Consider the following 24,948-nt stretch of genomic DNA (forward strand, 5'->3'; position numbering starts at 1 on the left):
TAATTTTCTGTTTTTCTTTATTTTTGTATTTATTTTGTGCAAAATAAAGAAATAATTTTTAATGATACAACAGCAATGATTATTATTTAAAAAAAAATTTTGTTAGACTTCAATGAAATTTGTTAGACATCAATGAAAATTTAACACGAAGTAGGTTAATAGCGATATACTAATATACCAATTACATGGGATATACTAAAACACTATACTAATAATATATTTTTTCATACTTTTCGGTTATCCATTTTTCAGTTATCTGACCAACCCCAGTCCCCAATTGAGTCGGATAATCAATGCTCTACTGTAATAGAAGTAAAGCAATAGCTGGACAATGAAGAATTGATATAAAAAGTTGAAGGAGACAGTAATTGTTGAGCAGAGATTATGTAGAGGGTTAGAAGCACTCTATATAATCTTCATATTTAGAGGGCTATTAGTCAAACAACAGTTGTGAGATTTTAACAAAAGGAGGAGAGAAGAATTAAAATTTTTAAAATTATTATACTCTACAAACATCACTAATTTGTAATTAAACAGGTTTCTCTTAACAGATAAATATAAAGAACAAATAGAAAAGAAAGAAATTTATTTTAAACTCCAAAGTTTAAAAAAATTTAAAAAACAGCTTCATTTTTACACTTTGTTTTTCATTATTAAAATAATTGTAATAAAATAATGGAAATGTAATGAAACTTGGCACCATAATATATTAATTAGACTGAAAATGTGTTTAATATATTTTTTTGAATTAACATAATAATTTATGTAAATATAAAAAATATATAATTACAAATAACTAGTATTAAAAATCTTTTCATTAATATTAAATATATATTTTTAGTAATCCCAAAACATAATAATGCAGTTCAAAAATAATTATAATTAGTCAATAATTACTTTATTGTATAATACTGCTGTGAAAGTTTTGATAAATTATTATTAAAATAGCCCAAAAATAATGTCAATCATCATTTTATCAAGAAATATACTTAAGTTGGAAATTGTAAAAGCAAAATTTATATAAAAACATAACAGTTTGATTTACAATAAACCCAAATAAATTAGACAGAGCTATATTGATATGCTTCTTTATAAAGTGATGTATACATTTTAAAAAATCAAGATATATTTAGCAAAATTACATTCAATGTAAATAAATGCCTACTCTCTCTATTTTTAGCAAGTAATAGTTTCTATTTAATGTTATAAATACTATGTAGGGACATGCTTGCAGAAATGGATTTTTACTAAATATTAATTGCTGAAAATCTCATAAATTGTGAAAAAACATATTATTTTAAAATTTTGAAAGATTCTATAGAATATAAATTAAAATTTAAAATAAATAAAATGAAATAAAATCTTGTTAGACTTAATTATTCTTACCCTGAACATTTTATACAATGCCTTTAACAATGCTTGAAAAACATGGTCTTGCACTTCCTCAGCATAGTAATCTGGATACAGCTGACCATCTCTAAGCTTTTGTTGGAAAGGAATGCTCAAAGACTAAAAAATTGATAAAAAAAATAATAATGATCAAGAATGATAATGATTAAAATTATATGAAATTTCTTTGATATTGCCTTTTTTGTATTAAAAAGAAAAATAAAAAAGTATTAAACAAAATGACAAAATTTTCACAGAAACTCAAGTACAGTATAATCTCTGTAACCCACCATTTGGTAGTTTGACACATCCACTTAACTGATACTTGCTATATCATAGACAAGCTTCCCACTAATTCAAACTACTAAATTTGTACACCTTCACACTAAACATTGCATAAAATCAAGTCAAACACAAAGGAAACAAGATATTAAAGATTGTCAGGCTCATCGCTTGATCTTAGTCTGCTCAAAAAAGGTACAGTATCTTATAACACAATACTGTATAAAATAACAATCAGCTTCCTGATATTTCCCATCAAAATACTGTACTTCTGAGTATATTTCTGGAGGTTGCTTCAATTTCACAGTAAACTAACTGGAAATCCATCAAGTTGGCAACAATGATTACCAGAGATGACAGCATGCTCAGACAACAAAGAAACAGAAGATAACTGAAAGTTATTTTAAAAGGATTGATGTGTCTTTCCAAATAATTAAACATTGTATTATCTTGCTTCCAATTAAACTGGCAATAAACTGACTCTTTAATCCAACACAGTTCTGATCCCATATATGTGAGATTACTGAAACTGTACTGTAGGAAAACAGACTTATCAATTAGATTTTTTTAACTATTTACAATTTCTCAAAATTTATATTAATTATATTATTTTAAAAATAATCTAATTTATATTTATCTTTTCTCATACCATAACCATCCAGAAATTTTTCTCTGCTTGTAGAAAGAGCTGTCTAGTCTTTTTAGTGTGAAGAACTTCACATGGGCTTTGAGTGGCAAAAGTGCTACAAAATCATAAATTAAATACATTATCAGACAAATTAAATATTAAAATGATATACAGTCGAGTCTGCATAAGTCAACACCCCAAGGGAAAGTGAAAATGTGCAGAGTTATCGATGTGACGACTAAAGCAAAGTTGAAAAAAAAACCACAAAACTACAATTAGGAAAATACAGTAGTGCAATGTACTGTACCTCTCTGACCATCTATCACTGGCACTAAAGTTGGTTTCTACTCCAAAAACCCCAGCAATTTCCATCACCTTTTGTTTCAGTATCAATCCCAAAAGAGGAAGATTTGATGAATGAATTTGCTTAGCCAACGTACGAGAGCATCTTCGACATCTTTGTATGGCGACTTTCTCTGGTGTTTTCGAGACAGCCGTGATGAAAATCCAAGAAACAATTACTTAATTTCCTCTTTTTTCTTCAGGATTCCCACCAATGTTAGTCTTGAAAGGTTTTGTTTTTTGTTTTGCAAATTCGAAGTTTTCTTACATTCAAATTCATAAACAAGTTTGTATTTTTCCTTCAGCAGAAGCATTGTTAGCTTTCGGACACTCATTTTTAACAAATGTGAAACAGGTGCTACAAATAACGTTTGATGTGAGAAAATGCAAAATTGAATTCTGCTGTGACGTTGATATAAATTGTATATTTTCTTTTTGTTTATCTGTTATTATTTTATATATAAAAATACATAAAATGTTAAGGTATTTTTATTAATACATACAGTACTTATTAATAAATAAGTCAACTTTCCCTCCTAAAAGAAAAATGAGTTCACACCGCACAGTGTGATGTGAACTCATTTTTTTCAGGAGGGGAGTCGACTTATCGGATGTCTAAACAAGTGTGGGACAGCAAAAGTACGTTGACTTATCCAGTGGTGACGAGTTAAAGAGTGTTGAGTAAACCAAAGTTTTTTAAAATTAATGCCTATGTATGTTGGTCAAAGCCACAGAAAACTGATTACTTAACTGATGGTGTTGAGTTATACCTATGTCGACTTATGTGAACTTGACTGTATTTATCAAAAATAAAAATTGTAAACAATGTTTCTAATATTTACATTTCATATTTTATTAATAAAACTTTTACAAAATTTTGAAAATAATTTTAGTGAATATCAAAGAATAATTATAATAATAATATTTATCATTAAAAGTCTTCAGTATTTACAGAAAAGAGTTAACTAAATGAAAATTACTCAGAAAATTTAATGATTGCTTCACAAAGTCCAATATTTTTTATCCTTGTGTCTAAATCTGTTTTATCTGGATAGTAGAAAATAATCTTTTTTGATTCCTAAAATAAAAAAAAGTGTATTTCATTAAAATTTTATAAATATGTAATTGAAAAAGCAATTTTAAAAATTACCATTACAAAATTTTATAATTGTATTAATTTTTTAAATTCTTTCCATCCTGTAGGCATAACATGAGATTAGAAAATTCTTGGGAATTCCATAATATTGCATCATCTGCAGGTGTATAACAATACTACCAGTACTTCAACAATCCAAAACTATGGTTTAATTATGTTTATTTTGGTTGATTACATACATAACTAGATGCATTTTGGGTTGCCTTACAATTTTACATCATGAAAAGGACACATACAAAAGGAAATTTAAAGAACGCATAACAATCAAAAATAATTTACATGAAAACAATCTGCTAAATACATGTGAAGAGATAAAAATCACCAAGAGGTGATATGACATCATCCCTTGATTGTGGGTAGATCAGGGAGCAGTAAATCTGTTGGTCACGAGGTGGTTAGACTCTAACACAGTGTTCCACAACCAGTGTGCTGTCACATGGTGAAAGGTCTGACATGAACTTTTACATATTCTGTTAATTTCAAGTTTTATTTATATATTTTTATCACAGTTGTTGTGTTTCTTATGCTTGTATTTCATTCTCTGCTGCAGCACTGATGAAATATATGATGTTTGTTTATTCTTTATTACAAGTCCTGTAATTTTATGTATTCTAAGAAATTATATGTAAAATAAATTTGATCACAGGTGTTGATGTCTGTTTAATTAATTAATAATAATAATAATAACTCTCCCGTGGTCACCACCTGGGCCCTTAGTCTAGAGTTTTTCGTGTTGTACTCGAATTGACGTCATTCAACTCACTCGTGTTACTATGACTCACATAATCGGTAGTCTCGAGTTAGACCCAGTCGAGCGGACTCGAAAAGCGAGAGGAAATACGTCATACTCACTTGGTTACGTATGTCGTTAAGCATGATGGGATTATTTACAATGCATCTGGGTTTGCGACTATAATGATTTGACCAATCATCTTAACTGTAACAAGTTGTAAACAAATCCACGTGAATTAGTTTGCACGTGTTGCAGTTACTTTTGTGTTATAGCGATAAAGAAAATGGAGACCTCCAATGCTTTATTTAAAAAAATCAGTGACGAACAGAAGGAAATATTAGTCACATACATTGAAAACAACAAGAAAATTAACTCTGGAAAATTTGACAACAAGTTTACTAGAAAAAAGCAATTAGATATGTGGAAGGAATTAGTTCAAAAATTAAATGCGTGCTTTGGAGCAAAAAAATCCGTTGTGGAATGGAAAAAAGTAAGTATTTTAATTTAATCCTTTCTTCAGTTTTCTTCTTTGATCTGTTTCTTAAATTGTTCAACGAACTTAACACTTCTCATTAATAAATAATCTTAATATAGTGTCTATGCTCTTAATAATTTATACATATAATTTATTATCATTTTAATTCCTTCTGTTTTTCTATGAATTATACTTCTTTTTATTTTTGGAAAAATTGCTGTATAATTTCATGAAATAAAATTTTTTATTAGTGCTGGCTTGACATGAAGAGAAATGCGAAAGAGAAGGCATCGAGAATAAAAAATAGCAGAGGAAAGACTGGGGGTGGCAGAGAATCGAATGAAAAATTATCTTCTTTACAAGAAAGAATTATTTCTATAATGGGAGATACAGTGGTTTTGGGACAGCAAAACACTGTGGAATCGGAAGTTGAAGAATTTTCAAACATATTGCAGACTGAGGTGAATAATAGTCTTTAAATTTAAAATGAATAAAGATCAACAACATGTTTTAAAAAATGTTATACTTCATTATTTTTCTGTATCTAATGGGCAGTATTAATAATAAGTTTTGAAATTTCTATCAGTACTACTATCATCTCTGTTTATATTTTTAAAATGTAATTTATTATAATAGGAATCTACAGCACTGCCAGAAATTGAAAATATCACTGTGACAGGAATAAATTTTATTTCTGATTCTGAAAAGGGTTAGTATGCATCAAAATAAATAATCTCATATACAAAATAATTATAACACAAAAATTTGTTATGGTTTTCAATTGTTTTCAATTTATCTAAAGATAGTGAATATACAGATTTATCAAAAGGAGAGAGTCAGTGTAAGTCAATTTTTAAAATATTTTCAAATTACTACATTAAAGCAACTGTAGCATTAATTATAAGAACTGAATTTATAGAATCTGTTATAAATGAACTGCATAGTATTAAGTCATTTAATATACAAAGTTAAGATTTAGTGTAACAGAATTAATTTTATAGAATTAATTAATTTTAGTTATTTTATAGCTATAGTAAATTTTCCATGTGAATTTATGTTTTGTAGTAAAAGGAAGAAAAAGAAAAAAACACATTTCTGCTGAACAAGAAGTAACTGAAGCAACGAAAAGAACAGATTCATTTATTCAACTAGAACAGAAAAAAATTAAATTGATGGAGAAAGAACTTTCCATATCTGAAGAAAACAGAGACTCATTTAAAAAAATTGCAACAGCATTAACTACTATTGTTGATATATTATCCCAAAATATATTTTCTCAAATATTATAAATTATGTATGTTTAGAATAATAATTTATTTATTTTCAAATTAAATTTGTTTTTCAAAGACTGATTTTTCTGTTCTTTATATCTGAATATTCTTGAAAAAGGCACTTAACAGACATATATATATTTTATTTTTAAGAAAAACACAAGCTTATCAGTTGTTGTTGAATCCTTCTGGTTTCATTAAAAAGTATATTATTTGATGCATTTTCAAATTCTGATGGTATGATATGCTGTAATTGGTCTTCTGGTTGCAATATATCATTATCCTCCAGAGCAATATTATTTTTAATGCAAATGTTGTGAAGCACAACACATGCAATTATAATGTTTGAAGCTGTCTCTGGATGATAGTGTAAGACCCTATGTTTCAACAAACATCTCCATCTATTTTTCAAGAGTCCATTACATTGCTCTATTATACTTCAAGCTGCAGTGAGACAATTATTATATTTTACTTCAGCTCGAGTACTGGTGTTGTACAAAGTGGAGTCAGCAACCACGGCTCCAAAGGGTATCCACTGTCACCTAGAAAATACAATACATAATTTGATAAGCTAATTATGATTTGTAAATACCACCTACAAACTATTTATAAATTATCTGGAAATTTAAACAGAGACTTGATGTTAACAACTATAATAATATATTTAAATTTATCATCATCTAAAAGCCAAGTATGTGCATTCCTGTTGCAGTTATGCCATCTCTGAAAGGCTTTCCTAACATTCGAATTTTTCCATATAAATGCATCATGTACACTACCAGGAAAACGAGCATTTACGTTCATAATGTACATGTTTGCATCACATATCTGAGAAAAGTACAGTCAAACCTGTTTTTATGCGCTCTTTTTATGTGCGATTTTTTTAATGCGAATTTTTAATTTGTGCGGTATAGTTGGCGAATAGTCTCGTGCGATTCGTCATGTCTCACGTTGACTTATTATAGCTAAATAAACTTATTATAGCATAAATGCACTTATTATAGTAATATTATTGCATGAATATGCGAAAAATGAAATAATTTACTTTTTAAGTCAACAAAACACCACCTGGACAAAAATATGTAAAACAGACGATAGACCAGACGATGCAGTCAAGTGCTGACATCTGTTGTCAATAAATTCTATTTCGTACGGTTTTGAGTTATTTTCTATGTGAGACTTTTTTTATGCGGTCCCTGTTGACCGCATTAAAAAATTATTTTTTTAATTGTGTTGCGAAAACTATTATTTACAGCCATTCGTGAAGTTTCGTGAGATTTTTTTTAATGCGTTTTTTTTAATGCCGGTCCCTATCCCCGCATAAAAACAGGTTTGCAACCTGTATATTGAATGAAATTATGTATTAATTCTATATAAATGTTAGTGTATCATAAAATTAAATGCATACCAATATTGGATCCACATATGCAATAAGAAATCAACCAACATTTTCTTGTAAGATGATATTTTGTGATGTTCTGAATCAAAATAAAAAATGTTGGTTGATTCTTTATTGCATATGCTCATAGCTAATTCATTTTCAGCAATGAATTACTAATTTAATATAAAAATAAAATAAATATCAAAAGTAACTTTTTAATTGCTAGATATATTTTGATAGATAAGTAATGCAATATTTACCAATTGAACATTAAGAGAGTGATATCCTTTTCTATTAACATAGATATGCTCTGGATAATTGATATCCTCAACAGGTGGTGATACAATTGCTACATGACAACAATCAATTGCCCCTATTACACCTGGAAAAGAGTATTTTTCATAAAATCTAAAATGAAGAATGTACAATTTATTATTATTATTATTATTAAGAATGCCACAATATTGTTAATTCACTTACTGCTGTTTCAATTGTGCATGATCTTGTACATTGAATGGCATTCTAACCCAATCCTTTAATAAATTATCCCTTATAGCTACTGAAACACTTCTAATAGCTCGACTTACTGACTTCTGGCTAATATTTAAAGTAAAATCTTGGCCTATTCCTAACTGGTAGGAACCACAGGCAAAAAATCTTACAGCTGCCAAAACCTAATGAACAGTTATAAAATACATGTTAAATAAAATAGAATCAAACTTACTTATAAATGCTAGCAATAATTCATTCAGAATAAAAAATACTATTACACAATACTCTTAACATAAATTTAAAGATAACATTAAGATTTTAATTCTAAAAGATTTAATTCTTTTACTAAAATTAACAACGTTTTTTACAATTTATAGTGACATACAATGTATGCAGTTTTTACTCATGCAATTATTACTAGAGAAAGATATTTTAAATAAATATATCGTAATATCATTTAAACTTAATAATTGACTATTTAGCATTCATATATCCGTATTGTATTAAAATAATTTAAACTTACTCTAGTTTGAACACTTAATGCCGATCTTCTAGTCTGTTCTTTCAGTGTCGGTCGAAGTGTATTTATTAAATTTAATGCCACTTCCTTGGAAAGCCTAAATAATCTTCTAAAATGTTCATCGTGTAGATCAAAGGCATCTATTTGTGGTCGGAAAATTCGTTGCCTTCTCAAACAACGTCTTTCGGCTCTTTCTAACTCTTCAATAGCGATAAGAATTGCGTATCTGTCAGCCATTTTCACTTTCGAGTAGCGATCTCACATGCGCGACTCAATGTGAGTAGCAACTCACATGGTGAGATAGGAAAGCACGTGAGTTATAACTCGAGACTACCGATTTGACGTCAGTGTGTGAGATGGTACCACGTGACACGTTCAACACGTTGGGAGTTGTAACACGAAAAACTCGAGACTAAGGCCCCTGATCGTGGTGGAGGCCCAGTAATTTTATTGATCCATAGGGCAATGCAGGCTGGAGCACAAGCTCCTGGTAGGGACACCCATGCCAGTAAGGTCTATGGGGAGAAATGAAGCTAAGAGTGACCACACCCACATTCTGTGGAGATATTTATTATGGTGATAACTAGATCAAAGTGTGATACCGGCTCGGACGTCGCCCGGGTTAACAAGGTCCGCGTTCGTGGGTTAGGCAGAGGCTCACGTTCGAAAAATAGGCCACAGTCTCCCTGGTTACCGGTGGCGAAAGCAGCACCGGCCCAAGCATGGCTACTGCAATGCCCTCAACAGATGTGAGGAACCAACCCAGCCTTGGTGTTTCTGTGGCAATGCATCCACAGACCACAAAGGCTGGAAAACCACGCCAACGGATGAAATGGACAGTAGAAATGAACGAGTTTATCATCCGTACTTATTACACGATCACAAAACTTGAAACAAACATGACAGCATACAGACAACAACTACACCATAAATTCACACAACAATATCCTCACCTCACTGTCACTGAACAAAGGGTTGTTGATCAAAAAAGAACAATTATACACAACAACCTTATTCCACAAACAACACTTGAACTTATCAAACAACAGGTTGCTGATCAAATACATCAACAGACAGAAACATCTAACATTAATGAAGATCATGTAACCTGTCAGGATAATCCAGCAACAAGCATTGATAATAACACACATACAACAATTACCACTAATGATACTACAGACACTTCCTCGTCCATCACTGATAACATAGACATGGATTTAGTTAATACACTCTCACTTATATTTCAGGAAACACTCACTAAATATACAGGCACAGATCCCACACAACGACCACGAATACCAAAAATCAACACGTCAAAGGAAGTAGGAAAAACACTAAATTATGTAAACACTCACTTAATACCACACTACATTCATTCAATTTCTACACTCGCAGACATTCATACATTAGTTTATGCTGGGGCAGTCACAGTAGTGACACACCATGGACTGAAAGTACAGTCACAGACAAATACACAGAAAACACAATACTATCACAAGCCTGCCTGGCAGAGAAGAATAGAAATACAAATAAATGACATTAGACAGCAATTAGGCAGGCTGACACAATACACTAAAAGCAACATAACACCCAAATTAAGGAAACAGCTCAAAAACATTTTCAAGAAAATAAAAACACACACAAAACACGAACATCACAACACACGCATTACAGAATACATTGATACACTAAAACAAAAACTTGCTGCCAAAGCACGTAGACTCAAACGATACAAAACATGTACACTACGAAAACAACAAAATAAATTATTTACAAACAATGAAAAACTCTTTTACAGACAAATTAATAACAAAGCAAACACTGATACACAGCACAGTGGCACACCAACAGAAGAAGAACTCACAACATATTGGTCTTCTCTTTGGTCCAGTGCTGTCACGCACAATGCTGATGCAGGCTGGATCGAGGAGGAGAACAGAAACTTGCACAACATACCAACTATGCCCTGTGCTGAAATAAACATACATGATTTCCAATACACTGTTAACAGAGCACACAACTGGAAGACACCTGGTGTAGACAACATTCACAATTTCTGGTACAAAAAGTTTACATCACTGCACCAGGAACTAGCTAAACATCTAACACACATCATCATCAATCCACAAGACATGCCAAATTTTCTTACTCAGGGCATCACCTACATGAAACCTAAAAACAACAATACCACAGACCCCACACAATACAGACCAATTACATGTCTTCCAACACTCTACAAATTATTGACATCCTGTATCGCAAACAAAATATACAAACATATTGAAGAACACGACATTCTAACGAGAACAACAAAAAGGTTGCCGTAGAAATCACAGGGGATGCAAAGAACAGTTACTCATAGATTCAGTCATTCTACGGCAAGCACACAGACAACACAGAAACATACACATGGCATATATAGACTACAGAAAAGCATTCGACAGTGTTCCACACAGTTGGCTGCTACATATCCTACACATGTACAAAATACATCCATCACTCATTGCATTCTTTCAAAACACTATGCAGCACTGGAGAACAACACTACATCTCAGGGTTAGTAACACTTCCATACAAACAAACCAAATTTTTATTAGGCGAGGAATTTTTCAAGGAGATTCCTTGAGTCCTCTCTGGTTCTGCTTAGCCCTGAACCCATTATCCAACATGTTAAACAACACGCAATATGGTTACAATATCAGACACGAAAAAACAACACAGTTTACACTGTCACATCTCATGTACATGGATGACATAAAACTTTATGCATCCACACAAAAACAACTTCATCAACTCCTACAAATCACACATTCATACACCAAGGACATACAAATGGAATTTGGCCTAGATAAATGCAAAACAGTTCACATAGAAAAAGGAATCCTGAAGAAAGAAGATTTTGCACTTGGAAATGGAGACATTATTGAATCCATGGAAGAGGGCGAGTTCTACAAGTATTTAGGATTCCAACAGGCCAAACTAACAGAACATACACAAATAAAGCAAAGATTAATTAAAGAATACCAAAGTAGGTTAAATGCTATTCTCAGAACACAATTAAATGCAAAACACACAGTTAAAGCAATAAACACATATGTCATCCCAGTACTCACATATTCTTTTGGAGTTATACATTGGACTCACACAGATCTTGAGCAACTCCAAAGGAAAACAAGAACAACACTTACTAAGCATAAACAACATCATCCTAAATCCGCCACAGAAAGATTAACCCTTCCACGTAAAGATGGCGGACGTGGCCTGATTGACATAGTTAACCTTCACTACAAACAAATACAGTCACTGCGAGAGTTTTTCTACAAAAAACAAGAAATATCACAATTACATAAAGCAGTAACTCTAGCAGACTCAAATAACACACCATTAAACTTACACTCACATCATATGGACACAACACAACATATAAAAAGCATAGACACCATTAAGCAATCGTGGGCTCAAAAGGCACTCCATGGCAGGCATCCTTACGACCTGGCCCAGGATTTTGTTGACAAAACTGCGTCAAACAGCTGGTTAGCTCGGGGATGCCTCTTTGGGGAGACGGAAGGATTCATGATTGCCATACAGGATCAGGTCATAAATACTAAAAACTACAGAAAACACATACTCAAAGATGCAACACTCACAAATGACACATGCAGAAAATGTCACATCATGCCAGAAACTATACAACACATCACCTCTGGTTGCAAGCTCTTGGCACAAACAGATTATTTACACAGACATAATCAAGTAGCAAATATAATACACCAAGAGCTTGCAAAGAAACACAAATTAGTAGACATCCACGAACCATATTACAAATACATTCCACAGACAGTATTGGAAAACAACACGCACAAAATGTACTACGACAGAGCCATAATCACAGATAAAACAATTTACCACAACAGACCAGACATCACACTCATTGACAAACACAATAAAATCACATACATTATAGACATATCCATTCCAAACACTCACAATGTACAAAACGCATGCACTGAAAAAGTCAGCAAGTACACAGAACTCGCCCAGGAAATAAGGCATCTGTGGAGGATGGATAGGGTGCTTATTGTACCTGTCGTTCTCTCCTCTACAGGTGTCATACCACACACACTACACAAAAGCCTGGGCACATTACAATTGAATAGAAACACATACATCACACTACAGAAGGCCACTATATTGAATACATGTCATATTGTGAGAAATTCCTGAATACAGACACACACACTGATACACTTCTTTAATTTCTGTTTTGGTTACTATGCCTTGACTTTGGCTGGCATAGTACACAGCCACCGGTGTTAACCAAGTATAACTCACATAACCCAACATAATAATAATAATAGGTTAGTAGCATTACGTAATTCTATTAATAGTATCATATATGTTTTTGAGGGAAATAACATTTTGGTGTGCCATGTTGAGTCATGAGTGTGCTGCAAGTAGAAAAAGGTTGTGGAACACTGCTCTAACACAACATAAAGTTCACTTTTAAAGAATAACAGCCTATTACAATTGCAGAAAACATCCATAATCTAATGTACTGTATAAGTTTGTATCATTTGCTGTATGTATTGATGAAATATCATGTTCACATACTTTCATTTTTAAGAAGTTGGTTGATTCAATACAAAGTAAGATATTACTATTATATCCAGTTGTATTATCATTTTTATGTTTAATTAATTTTGTACTTATACCTAGCTCTTAATTTTAATTACTAATGAGAGGCCATAAAATGTAAGTCAGCCCAAAATACATGTAGTTATGTATGTAATCAACCAAAATAAACATAATTAAACCGTAGTTTTGGATTGTTGAATTACCAGTAGCATTCCTATATATCTGCAGGATTATGGAATTCCCAAATTTTTCTAATTGGAATATAGCTGGTATCCCAACAAGAAAGATCTTTCACATCAAACATGAATTTAGTCAATCTTATAACGAGGATAGCAAGTAATGAGAGATGGTGCCCTATACATAGTATGGTCAAACTATTTGTAAAAGTTTCTGAAACTACAAACACAGAGCAAATCCAGGCCCTCCAGAACAGCAAGATGTTACTTTACTGCATTCAGTTATTGGGCTGCAATTTGAAAAAATTGTAGACCTATAAATTTCCACTGTTGTCCTTAATCTTGAGAACAGTGTTAGATAAATGAAATTCAAGACTAGATAAGGAAGGTTTAGGAACAGAAGGCTCCAATTAGCTATATATGAACTTCCAATGTAAACTGAAAGTCACATTATTTCAATTCAAAAATTTTTCCCTGAAAAGTGTTAGATGACTAGCACGACTCCATTGTGAAAGGAAAAAGTATGATGTACAGGGACAAGACACTACAGTATATAATCTGAGTGAGAACGCATATTTTATAATTAAATTAATTAAAAATATAATTAAAAATTTCATCCTGCATTATGACGATATTACTCTGACAATAAATTGCTTGTTATTTTTTATTTTATAACATATAATTTAAAACATTAAAATATGATCCTGTATTTAAAATAATTTGCATTCGTTCTGTTTGTTTACTACATTGTTTGTTTAATACAAGAAAATCCCACTTAATGAGACTTTGATATATACAATAATCAATTAACACAACTGAATGAAATGATACTATTTCCCAATTTAAGCAGATAATTGATCAGTTAACATGAGTTTTTACAATAGCTGAAATTTTTTCATTTGAATCTGAAGAAAAAAACAAAAACTTAAACCAAGATATTAATCATTCTTATATGATGATCAATATCTTGTTAATTGTATTATTTATGTATAAAATTAAATTGTATAAAACGTGCTGTAAGATTAAAAATAGCGTTTTATAAATCTTCCTTAGAATAGATGCCCTTATGAGGACTTCTACCCCAAAATATTCCATTGACATGACATTCATTTAAATGGTCTGCTCTGTTAACAGGGTCCTACTAATGTAAAACATGGGAAAGAAAATTGAGAAAATGGAAAAGTTTTTAAGCAAACTGCTCCTTATCCAATGCTCTGTTAAGTGGAATTTAAGTGAACACAACAGTATTTTTTTTATTAAGCTTAATGATTTTATCTTCTAATATGGCTTATATATATAAATATAAGCCCTTAATTCAAGCCCTTAAAAATTACTACTGGAAAACCTTGCTTAACATGATTAATTAATCTAGCAATTAATGCACATGAACCAAAATTGCACTAGTTGAATACAATAGTGTAATAATAAACAATAGAAATACTCTAATATCGAATATAATAAACAATAAGAATATTTATAATTATTGCTATTGTGACATTCTGAGGGGATAATTTAATTAAATTAATTAGTAATAACTTACAATTAATCAAGAAAAGGTCAGGAGATGACAAAGTGAAAAAAACCAAACCTAATAGTTAACCAATACAAATTAGTGTTATAATTATTATGTTGGTGCCATGTGTTTGTAAGCTGATGAGGGGTCCTTGTACCCGAAATGCATCCTTACCTAAATTTGAAATGTGATTATTAAAGACTAACCTTTTTGTAAAAGATCTGGTCCTTCTTTCTGTCGACCTTGGTGTACTTCCAAATTGTTAAATCCTATTTATTAGGTTATCTAACTCTATCTAATTTATAGTCATGGGCTAAAAGCATCGTTTATTATTACTACAGAAATGTTGGACAGACAAAAATTAATAAGAAAATATATTTATGTGGCTCTCTTAATCCTTTTTAAACAGTATAAACTTTTAATTTGAAACAACAGCATGTAAATTACAATACAAATAACAGAAACAAAATAAACTTTAACAATAAAGAAGCATTCATGTATAAATTTTATAAAATTAATCAATCATCATTTATTATACTTTTAAACAAATATCTTTTTTTTTTTTTTTTTTTTATAAGAGTGTCAAATAATGTTATTAACTTACTTAGTTTTCTTTCAAATTATTACTATATAAATAAATATTTCTTTAGTTTAAATTTCAGTTTTTATGATTAAAACTTTTAATTCAACAATGTATTAATCATTCTAATTGAGAATTTCTAAAGTATTCCCGTAGTAAATGATTGTTAAATTTAATATTGTCATAATAAATAAATGCACTTACAAAATTAAAAAAAAAAATTATGTTTTGATATTTTGCATCTGTGCTACTTGTACTTATATTACAATATTTTAAAACTCAAATTTTCTATTTTAATTCTTATTTATAAATGATATTCTTCAATTCAATAAATTTAAAAAAATTTTAAGTAACAAACATTTTGAATATTTGATAAGTTATAACAATATTGTACTAAATTTTCAATTAAAAAAGGTTGACAGTATATTCAAAATATAAAAAATTTACAAGAAACTAAGTTATCTTCATTTCCATATGTCCATCACCGGGAACAGAACAGTCTTCCTTTGTAGAGATAACCTTTTATTAGAGACTATATTTCTACAAAATTATGTAAAACAGTTAAAAAGTTCACTGATAAGCCAAAATTAAAAATATATACATAAATTTCAACTTAGAAAGGCTGACAGTATAATAATTAAACCAGTACTGGAAAGATAAACTATTAAAAAACAAAAACCGTAATGTTTCCAGCAATAAAAACTATTTAATAATAACGTTTTCGACTGTTTTAAACAGCCATCATCAGTTACAACGAACTTAAACAAAAAAGAATGCAGAAAAATAGAACACAAGCAATACAAATATTTAAAATTCAAAAATAATTCCAAAGTAAAAAATGCCGTCGTATATTAGAAACTAACAAAAATGCGCATGCGCTAAATATCGTAGTAAGAGTAAAAATAAAAACAAATAACAAAAATACTTCCGCAAAAATATTTCTATTACAAGAAAAGAATTCTATTACTTTTTTGCGGAAGTATTTTTGTTATTTGTTTTTATTTTTACTCTTACTACGATATTTAGCGCATGCGCATTTTTGTTAGTTTCTAATATACGACGGCATTTTTTACTTTGGAATTATTTTTGAATTTTAAATATTTGTATTGCTTGTGTTCTATTTTTTCTGCATTCTTTTTTGTTTAAGTTCGTTGTAACTGATGATGGCTGTTTAAAACAGTCGAAAACGTTATTATTAAATAGTTTTTATTGCTGGAAACATTACGGTTTTTGTTTTTTAATAGTTTATCTTTCCAGTACTAGTTTAATTATTGCACTTCATGGCTACGCCGGCCAAGATATATAGAAGAATTGTTATCAAGCTATACAAAGCAAAGGGAAAGTTTGAATTCCTTTCGCAATGCCGCTTAAATAATGTTTTCCCGAATTCCATTTATCGGATACGTCTCCCTGTAGGGTGTGAGTCTTTATTACCAAAACTGAAACATCTTTGCCTTAACAAAGCCATCAGGTATTCTAGAAGGCGTTATTATGCCTTATTACATGAGCTTATTCGCTTGGAAGATCACCTTTACGAGCAAGACCCGTTGCTTCTGAAGGATGTCAACAGCAGAATGATCAGCTTAACGTACTCCTTCGAAAGAAACTTAAAACGTAACTATGTCAAAAAACTTAAATGGTTACTACGTGGGCAGAACGTCAAACCTCGTTTGATAAATAATACATTTGTAACAGCTTGGGATAACATCACTCCTCCAAAGTGTCTTTTTGAAGCTCTAAAATATGGCCCTCTCTATGCTCCTACTACTGTACCAAGGCCTGAGGATATTGTTCCAAATATTGAATTAATTATCAAGGATATGAATACTACTGGGCAAGATTACATCAGATGGAAAGCAAGGTTTAGCTCCGCAAATGAAAGAAAGTCTAACTTAGAAGCAAGACGTTTCCACAGCTGCATTGAAATGTCAAGACAATGGCTACAAATGAATGATATAGTACTTATTAAAGCAGATAAATCTAAAGGTGTTGTCCTTACAAAACGTGACTCGTATAACCATAAATTACATGAATACATCAGAACCACCGAATGTCAACATGCTCCCAACAAATATATGGAATCGCTGCAGCAAAGAGTCAAGAAATTCTCTTTAACCCCGTTGGCTCGTATTTTACGTATGCATAATTCAGTTTTACAGGCTCCAAAAACGCCTAGAATTTTCGCTTTTGGTAAAACGCACAAGCCTGGTTACCAAATACGCCCTGTAATAGAGAAGTGCGGATCCCCTACATTTGCCATTGAGAAGCAGCTTGTCAAGTTTATCCGGCCAAAGATTCAAGAATACCCCTATGCTATACAAAACGCAGTGCAACTGGTGGAAAAACTCAACAACATTACACTCAAGGATAAGGAATATATGACAGTGATGGATTTTAAGTCCTTGTTTCCGTCTATAAGACTGCCGCCGTGTTTTTGTGAACTGAGAGACTTTCTTTTTGCTAATATAGATAATGCAACGAAATACCATTCCAGCATTTTGGAGCTTGCAAATTTAATATGTTACACATCGTTTTTCGAATTTGAAGATGAAACATATTTGCAAGAAAGAGGGGTACCTATGGGGAGCCCTATGTCCTCTATTTTATGTGAGCTTGTTTTACGTCGCTTGGAAAACAAAGTCATACCCTTCTTTCAACACCAAATCATTTTATATGCAAGATATGTTGATGATGTTTTCATCCTTTGGAAAAATAATAGTAGCGCTCTGCAGTTCCTTCAAGAAATCAACAAAAACCCGTATGGTTTGACTTTAGCGCTGGACCAAGAAAGTGCTTCTAATGTAAATTTCCTTGATCTTTCAATCACATGCAAGGAGGGTCAAATATGGACGGACGTTTATAGAAAACCCAGCTATCAGCCCATTATTATACCAAAAAATTCTTTCGATCCTATGAATTTTAAGTATGCAGCTTTTCACGCCTGGATCAAACGTGCTCACACACATTGCACCAGTGTTATTGACACCTACAAGGAGTTAGATTACATCCGCACTACAGCATTACAACACGGATATCGGAGTAAGGAGATTGATGGGCTTATCGACAAATTTCGGAAGGCAAAAAATCGGCAGCTTCCTCCTATGAATCAAGGAAGAAAAGTGATTCTCAATTATTTTCCATTCTTGCACACGATGATTAAGAAAGTAGCCAGAAATAACAACATGAAGGTGTTGTATCGGCGTAATCCTACAGTATATCGATTATTAAGAAACGACAAGAAGAAAGAAAACCAGAGTTTTAAGACGGGGGTATATTCTATACCTTTAAAAGATCGCCGATTTAACACAGATCTGGTATACGTTGGTGCAACTATGAGACATTTAAAGCAGAGGCTTAAGGAGCATAGATACTCCATCAATAAGAGCTTAGATTCTACTGTGCTAGCAGCTTTCGCTAAGCATCAAGATGTCGACGTTCATTGGGACAAAGCATCTATTATCAGGGCCACGACCAACAAACAAATGCTGAAACATCTAGAAAAGCTGGAAATATACAAAGCCCACGTTAACACGGGTTGCATTAACCATAGGGATGCAGATGCTTTATCCACGGCATGGAAGTCGTTTTACCGAAATGCATAACGTTTCTTTTCTTGTAATAGAAATATTTTTGCGGAAGTATTTTTGTTATTTGTTTTTATTTTTATTCTTACTACGATATTTAGCGCATGCGCAGTTTTGTTAGTTTCTAATATACGACGGCATTTTTTACTTTGGAATTATTTTTGAATTTTAAATATTTGTATTGCTTGTGTTCTATTTTTTCTGCATTCTTTTTTGTTTAAGTTCGTTGTAACTGATGATGGCTGTTTAAAACAGTCGAAAACGTTATTATTAAATAGTTTTTATTGCTGGAAACATTACGGTTTTTGTTTTTTAATGGCTGACAGTATGTTAACAATATAAAAAAATATATAAGAAACTAATTTTTTAACTGCTTTACATAATTTCGCAGCATAGCCTCTAATAAAAGGTCCTTTCTGCAAAGGAACACTACTTTGTTCCTGGTGATTGGACATGACAACAATGAAGACAACTTATTTTCTTGTATATTTTTTATATTGTAATATTGTACTGAGTTTTACAATCCCCCCAGTATATTTTGATTAATTTAATGTATTGTTTCTATTACTTTTGTCTTTCCATTCTTTTACAATAAGTAAATAAAGAAATAAGTGTAAAAATACATGTATACAGACATTCAAAAAATATATAAGTAAAAAGATGTACAATAAACATAGTTAAAAATCATGAAATTCTAGCAACAAACCCAAAAGTCTGGAGCAAAAATTTCACAATATCAGATTCATTTTACATTCTGTCTAACTTCACTTATCAAAACACACTTTTCTTGTTGACAAGATAGTTTTAATGAAAACTAACATTTCAATAAAAATATCTAAATTTTTCTGTCTAACTTCCTTGATATTCTTTTGATTTACTTTTATCACTAGATTTTACTCATTTTACTCCCTTTACTCATTTAAATAAATATTTTTATTTCTCTTAAGAAAATTCACTTTTAAAAAAACTACAGTAAATTTCAAAGACTTTATTTACTGATAAATTTATCTTATTTATATAGGTAATTCTAAATATATGCAATTTCAGTGTGGATCTATTCTCAAGAAGTTCAATGTTTCCAGCTTGAAAGAGCTCAGAGTTAGTAATGCCAAACTGATTCCTTCTTCCCACTCCTGTTCACCATTAGTTAGTAAGGAAAACTTAATTTTACTTCTCCTAGTGCAGTGCTTTTACTTGAATAGTTTAACTGCTTTATTCATATTTATTGTAATTTCCACAAAAATTTCTGCTTTAATTCTTCAGCTTTTACACAAAACTACAAAAAGGAGAAATTGTGAAGGCAATACTTGATAAATATTTAGCTTGTTTAAAATTTTTTATTTCATATTTTTCTTTTTTGGGTTACATTGGTATTTAGTCTAAATGCTCTATAATCAATCTTTAATTTTATTTTTTCCTGTACTTTGTCTAAAATTTTTAATCAATCAATAACTCTTCAAGAAATTTTTTAAAATTTGATTTCTTCATTTTCCATGTTTTTACTCTGTCCAAGCAAATATAAATGTACAATTTATGATTTCAGAAAATTCTTAATGATCTAATTCACAAATTAATTTAATTCTCATTGAATGTCAACTTCAATCTGTGCAGTTTCAATATATGTGATGTATACTTGAGGAACCAATTAACTGCAAATATCAAGGGTTACCTGTATATAACCATTTATTAAAAATTCAGTAGAAGAAATTCTACAACAAGAAACAGTGTATAGGATATTATAGGTAGTAGTAGGTACACAGTACAAATTATTTCCTTAAAAAACAATGTTATGATAAATTTTCCAGAACAAACATTCCTTTTTATTAAATTTGTATTAAAAGAATATCTGACTCAACCTGTTTAACAAATTTAACTAGTTCAAGTCAAAACTTGGACTTTGATAACAGTCATCTAACATTAAAAATCATTCCTCATAAAAAAAAACACACTTTAAAATTATATAATAATAATAATTATAAAAATATGTAATCACTGGCACTATCACTGAAATAAATAATGTTAAACTGCTTGACCATAATAACCAACAGATGCTTATTAATTAATTAAGGGGCATTTTTGGCTCCTTACTTCAAAATTACCTACAAAAAATTTGAAACAGTTCTAGAACAAAATTTAAAATCACTTTAGCAGGGGTCGCACTGTGTAGTGCCAAAATCGCCACTTGAAGATATTTTTATTAAAGTGGCGATAAAAATATAATACTGGCAAGTGGTGATAAAAACTCTAGTCCACTTATTTTGACATTCAGCATAAAATTGAATCACAAAGCACACTTCAGAAAAAACAGCAAAATGTCTAATTAATGTGCAATGGGAGTCCCATACACTACACATCTAGTGATTTCATGATGTCACACAGCAAGTTTGTGCAGAAAAGTAGGAAGTGACACTGAGAACTGAAGGCAGTTTTATGCCACCCGGGTGTTTCCAGATTGAGAATTTTTTATCGACCAACAGAAAATTTGGGATTTTTTTCACTTTGATCTTTTTTTAGTAAACTAAAACAAAAATTTTGATGTGAAAGAACTTTGAAATACTGTTTAAACACTGTGATCAAATGTGTTATTCAAAATTATTCATTAAAAGTACCCAGTTGATCCACCCTTAGTTCTTCATGTATATTCACTCCTTGATGTCGCCTGACTTTATTACACAGATCAATTTTTTGTCACATTGCTGAGAATATGAAACCTGCAGAACACTTACTGTATGAAGTTTTAGTCATTTTAAAAACAAATGTCAAAATATTTTATATCAATCATGAAATTGAATTTGTTTAATATCTAGGATAATCAGTGTGTATAATTCTCTCGTTTTTATTGTTTTATTATAATTATATATGTGTAGCATGTTGACTTTTATAAGTGTAAAATTTTCATTTCTTAAATTTTTTTTATTTTAGATTGCCTAACATCTCCATTTTACTTTTATTATATATTTTTAAATTGCACTATTTATAATTTATGTTTATATATTTTTTTTGTTATTTTTCTTTGTTTTTATTACACTACATTGTTGAGGTTTTTGTTAAATAGGGGGTGGATATCTTTTGCTGTCGCATTTCATAACTGTGTAAAATGAATAAAAATTATTCAAAAAGAATTCCTATTGCTAACAAGAACCAGATGTTCAGGTCTCAGATTTGAATGAAACTTTTATTTCTTCGCATTTGTTTTCACATATTTTACATACCATACGTTTCTATATTCAATGGTTGACTCAACGATGAAAAGAAAATGTTTCTAAATGGACTGTTGAGTTCTCCATTGAGATTAGTGATGTCAGCGCTGTTTTACGTTGAGCTCAACGGTCTCAATGACCTGAAAGACCATTGAGTATTCAACAAACTAATATGGCAGCTTCCACGAAAAAGTAAATTTTGCTTATAGAAACTATTCATTTGCTCTTTCTGTTGGTGCTGTAATAGTGGACAGATTAATGAACAATCTGTATATAATAAAACATGTGATTGCATGATTATGTTGGATAATTTGGTCAATATTGAAATATTAAGATTTTTTTCATTTGTCCAAAATTGATTACGACCGATATTTGGCTCTCTTTAAGTCTTCCTAATGATATAAATATTCAAGAAATTAATTAAAATTATTAAAGAAAGACCAAGTATACTAGAAAATGATACAGATAAGGGTTCATTTGAATAAAAGGATTTATTCGAATAATGGATAAGCAGTTACTTTAATTATTTAGCAAAACAATCACAATCGTTGCCTTCTCCTTAATTATGTCGGCCATCATGAAAAGTGCCCTTTCAACGAGAAACGTTTCTTTTTTTCTGCAAAACGTGACGTCAGATTGTTCAACAGAGGGACTCAACAGAAAATTCACTGTTGAGTCAACCGTTGAATATAGAAACATAAGGATATTATGTCCTCACAAGCAAATAAGCTTCAGACATTACTGCACATGGACAAAAACGACAAGCGATATAAAAATAGGGAAGTGTAGTCGCAGCTTTTTATTTTTTTAATTGTTAATATTATGGACAATTTCCTCACGCACTCATATTTGCTACACTTCAAATATAACAGTACCATCATATCTGAAAACAAATATGAAGAAATAAAAATTTTATTTAACAACGTAAAAGAGTTAAATCTACAGAGACTTGTTTTCGCTAAACAGAAAATAACATTCCGATTTTTTAATCTCTTGTTTTATCAGCTTTAAACATGAGGAATAATAATAGTACAGTAATAATAATAATGCTAATGATACAGTGAAGTAACAAAGTTACACATTAAAAAAACAAAACTGAACTAAAATTCTGAAGATTTGAACCTATATCATCTAGCTCCAGTGTGTAGTAACTTTTATCTACTCGGCTATCGTTGCTCAGAGACATGAAACTTTCAAAAATTATAAGCTAAACACTAAATTTTCAGAAGCTCTGTTTTTGGGAAATGCTTGAGAAGTGAAACCTATTATTTGGACAAGGAATAGTTTGTGTTTAAGAATACATGTTCACCAGGTCTTGTTTGAATCTGAGACCGAACATCTAATCTTCTCTTTATAAGTGACAGCTTAACATGTTACTATTGCTTTCCAGATGGCTACCAGCACCTGCATTAATTAGTAAGTAAAACTGGTGGCAATAAATAATTTGGGGTGTACTATAGATTACTATCTATGGAATTTTGGGATTTTGAGTATATATCTGAACTGAGGGGACCGAGACGAGTTCAACGGTACCTTACTTTTGGGCCGGAGACAAAAAATAAGAAAGTTATCATACTTTTTTCGGCAATCGCACGATGATCAGGAGTTGCGTTGCTCTCTCAGCTAAGCCTATCACGTGTTTAACAGGCAGACCGGACATATATACCTGCAACAGTGGCAGATGTTTATCCATGAGCACACTGATCATCTACAGTTCGAGTTAAGTCCTTTTTGCACATCCTCGCTAGTCAATCTTGGGGGCTACAGTTTCTCAGTCTCGCTATTGCTCGCGGTCGGCTAGTACTACCAGCCGACCACACTATCGCAATCGGGAGTTGTGATGCTTGAACAAAAGGAAAAAAAGGAGTGGCGTTTGACTGTTCGTGCAATTTCTTGCTTTTCAGTGTGTTTTTTAAAATTTGTTTGCAGACTTTACCGTGAGATGGCAGCACTAGCAACTACGGTGCCTAGGGATTGCAATCCAGCAGTGTTTTCAATCCAGCTGGATTTCTGCTGGATTGAAATCATTCCAGCTGGATCCAGCGCGGATCCAGAGTGGATGTATTTTTGGTGCAATAAAGTGTTATCTGTCTATCTATCTACCCAGAAATTTATGGTTTTTTTTAAAGAGATAAAACATTTTTTAAAAATACTTAAGAAACTTTTATTATTTAGACTGATCACTATAAATCAGTAAAACTTCTTACACATTTAGGTAGTAAACTTAACTTTGGTTCGATTTAACACTTGAGATAGAGATAATTAACTTTAAATGTTTAGTTAGATTATAATTATAATGTAATCTTTAAGTTAAATATTAGCAAAGTTAATTCTACTAATTAATTTATATTAATATATTATAATAATGTAAGGACGGATAATCAGTGGCTAAGTGGCTATCAGTCTTACCAGCTTTCTTATATAGGCTCTACATATTAGTCTGTAGTTATTTATAAGTATATAAAACTATGTACTGGAAGTAGAATAAGTTAAATAAACTACTCCTTTATCAATCCAGCAAAATTTAATAAAATAATAACGTTTTCAATCGTTTTTAATGATCTTCCTCGGTTACAAAAAAATAGAACATA

The 24,948-nt window shown here is 31.0% G+C and overlaps 2 protein-coding genes across 2 annotated transcripts in view; both read right to left on the minus strand.

The window, feature by feature from the left end:
* Ccz1 (vacuolar fusion protein CCZ1) overlaps positions 1-24,948 on the minus strand; it is a 37,356-nt gene that overhangs the window by 10,286 nt on the left and 2,122 nt on the right. The window contains exons 2-4 of the mRNA XM_067272863.1: positions 3,622-3,719; positions 2,321-2,414; positions 1,387-1,509 (exon numbers count right to left, since the gene is read on the minus strand). Of these exons, the coding sequence (XP_067128964.1) occupies positions 1,387-1,509; positions 2,321-2,414; positions 3,622-3,719 (315 nt within the window). The remainder of the gene's footprint in view (positions 1-1,386; positions 1,510-2,320; positions 2,415-3,621; positions 3,720-24,948) is intronic.
* LOC136977377 (putative nuclease HARBI1) lies at positions 6,425-10,730 on the minus strand. The gene is made up of 7 exons (XM_067272834.1): positions 10,701-10,730; positions 8,673-9,090; positions 8,138-8,331; positions 7,918-8,065; positions 6,963-7,104; positions 6,749-6,824; positions 6,425-6,713 (listed from the first exon to the last, which is right to left on the minus strand). Exons 2-7 carry the CDS (start codon positions 8,904-8,906, stop codon positions 6,425-6,427), a joined length of 1,083 nt encoding a protein of 360 aa, XP_067128935.1. The 5' UTR covers positions 8,907-9,090; positions 10,701-10,730.

This window comes from Centruroides vittatus, unplaced genomic scaffold (assembly GCF_030686945.1).
Source record: "Centruroides vittatus isolate TY-2023 unplaced genomic scaffold, ASM3068694v2 contig_458, whole genome shotgun sequence".
Classification (NCBI taxonomy): domain Eukaryota; kingdom Metazoa; phylum Arthropoda; class Arachnida; order Scorpiones; family Buthidae; genus Centruroides; species Centruroides vittatus.

Excerpts from the sequence above, each read along its gene's own strand:
- LOC136977377 (XM_067272834.1), bottom strand. The coding sequence starts at position 8,906 with ATGGCTGACAGATACGCAATTCTTATCGCTATTGAAGAGTTAGAAAGA. Across the intron at positions 8,066-8,137 it reads CATGCACAATTGAAACAGCA|ATTTTATGAAAAATACTCTT; the intron begins GTAAGTGAATTA and ends TCTTCATTTTAG. Across the intron at positions 7,105-7,917 it reads ACTCTCTTAATGTTCAATTG|ATATGTGATGCAAACATGTA; the intron begins GTAAATATTGCA and ends TACTTTTCTCAG.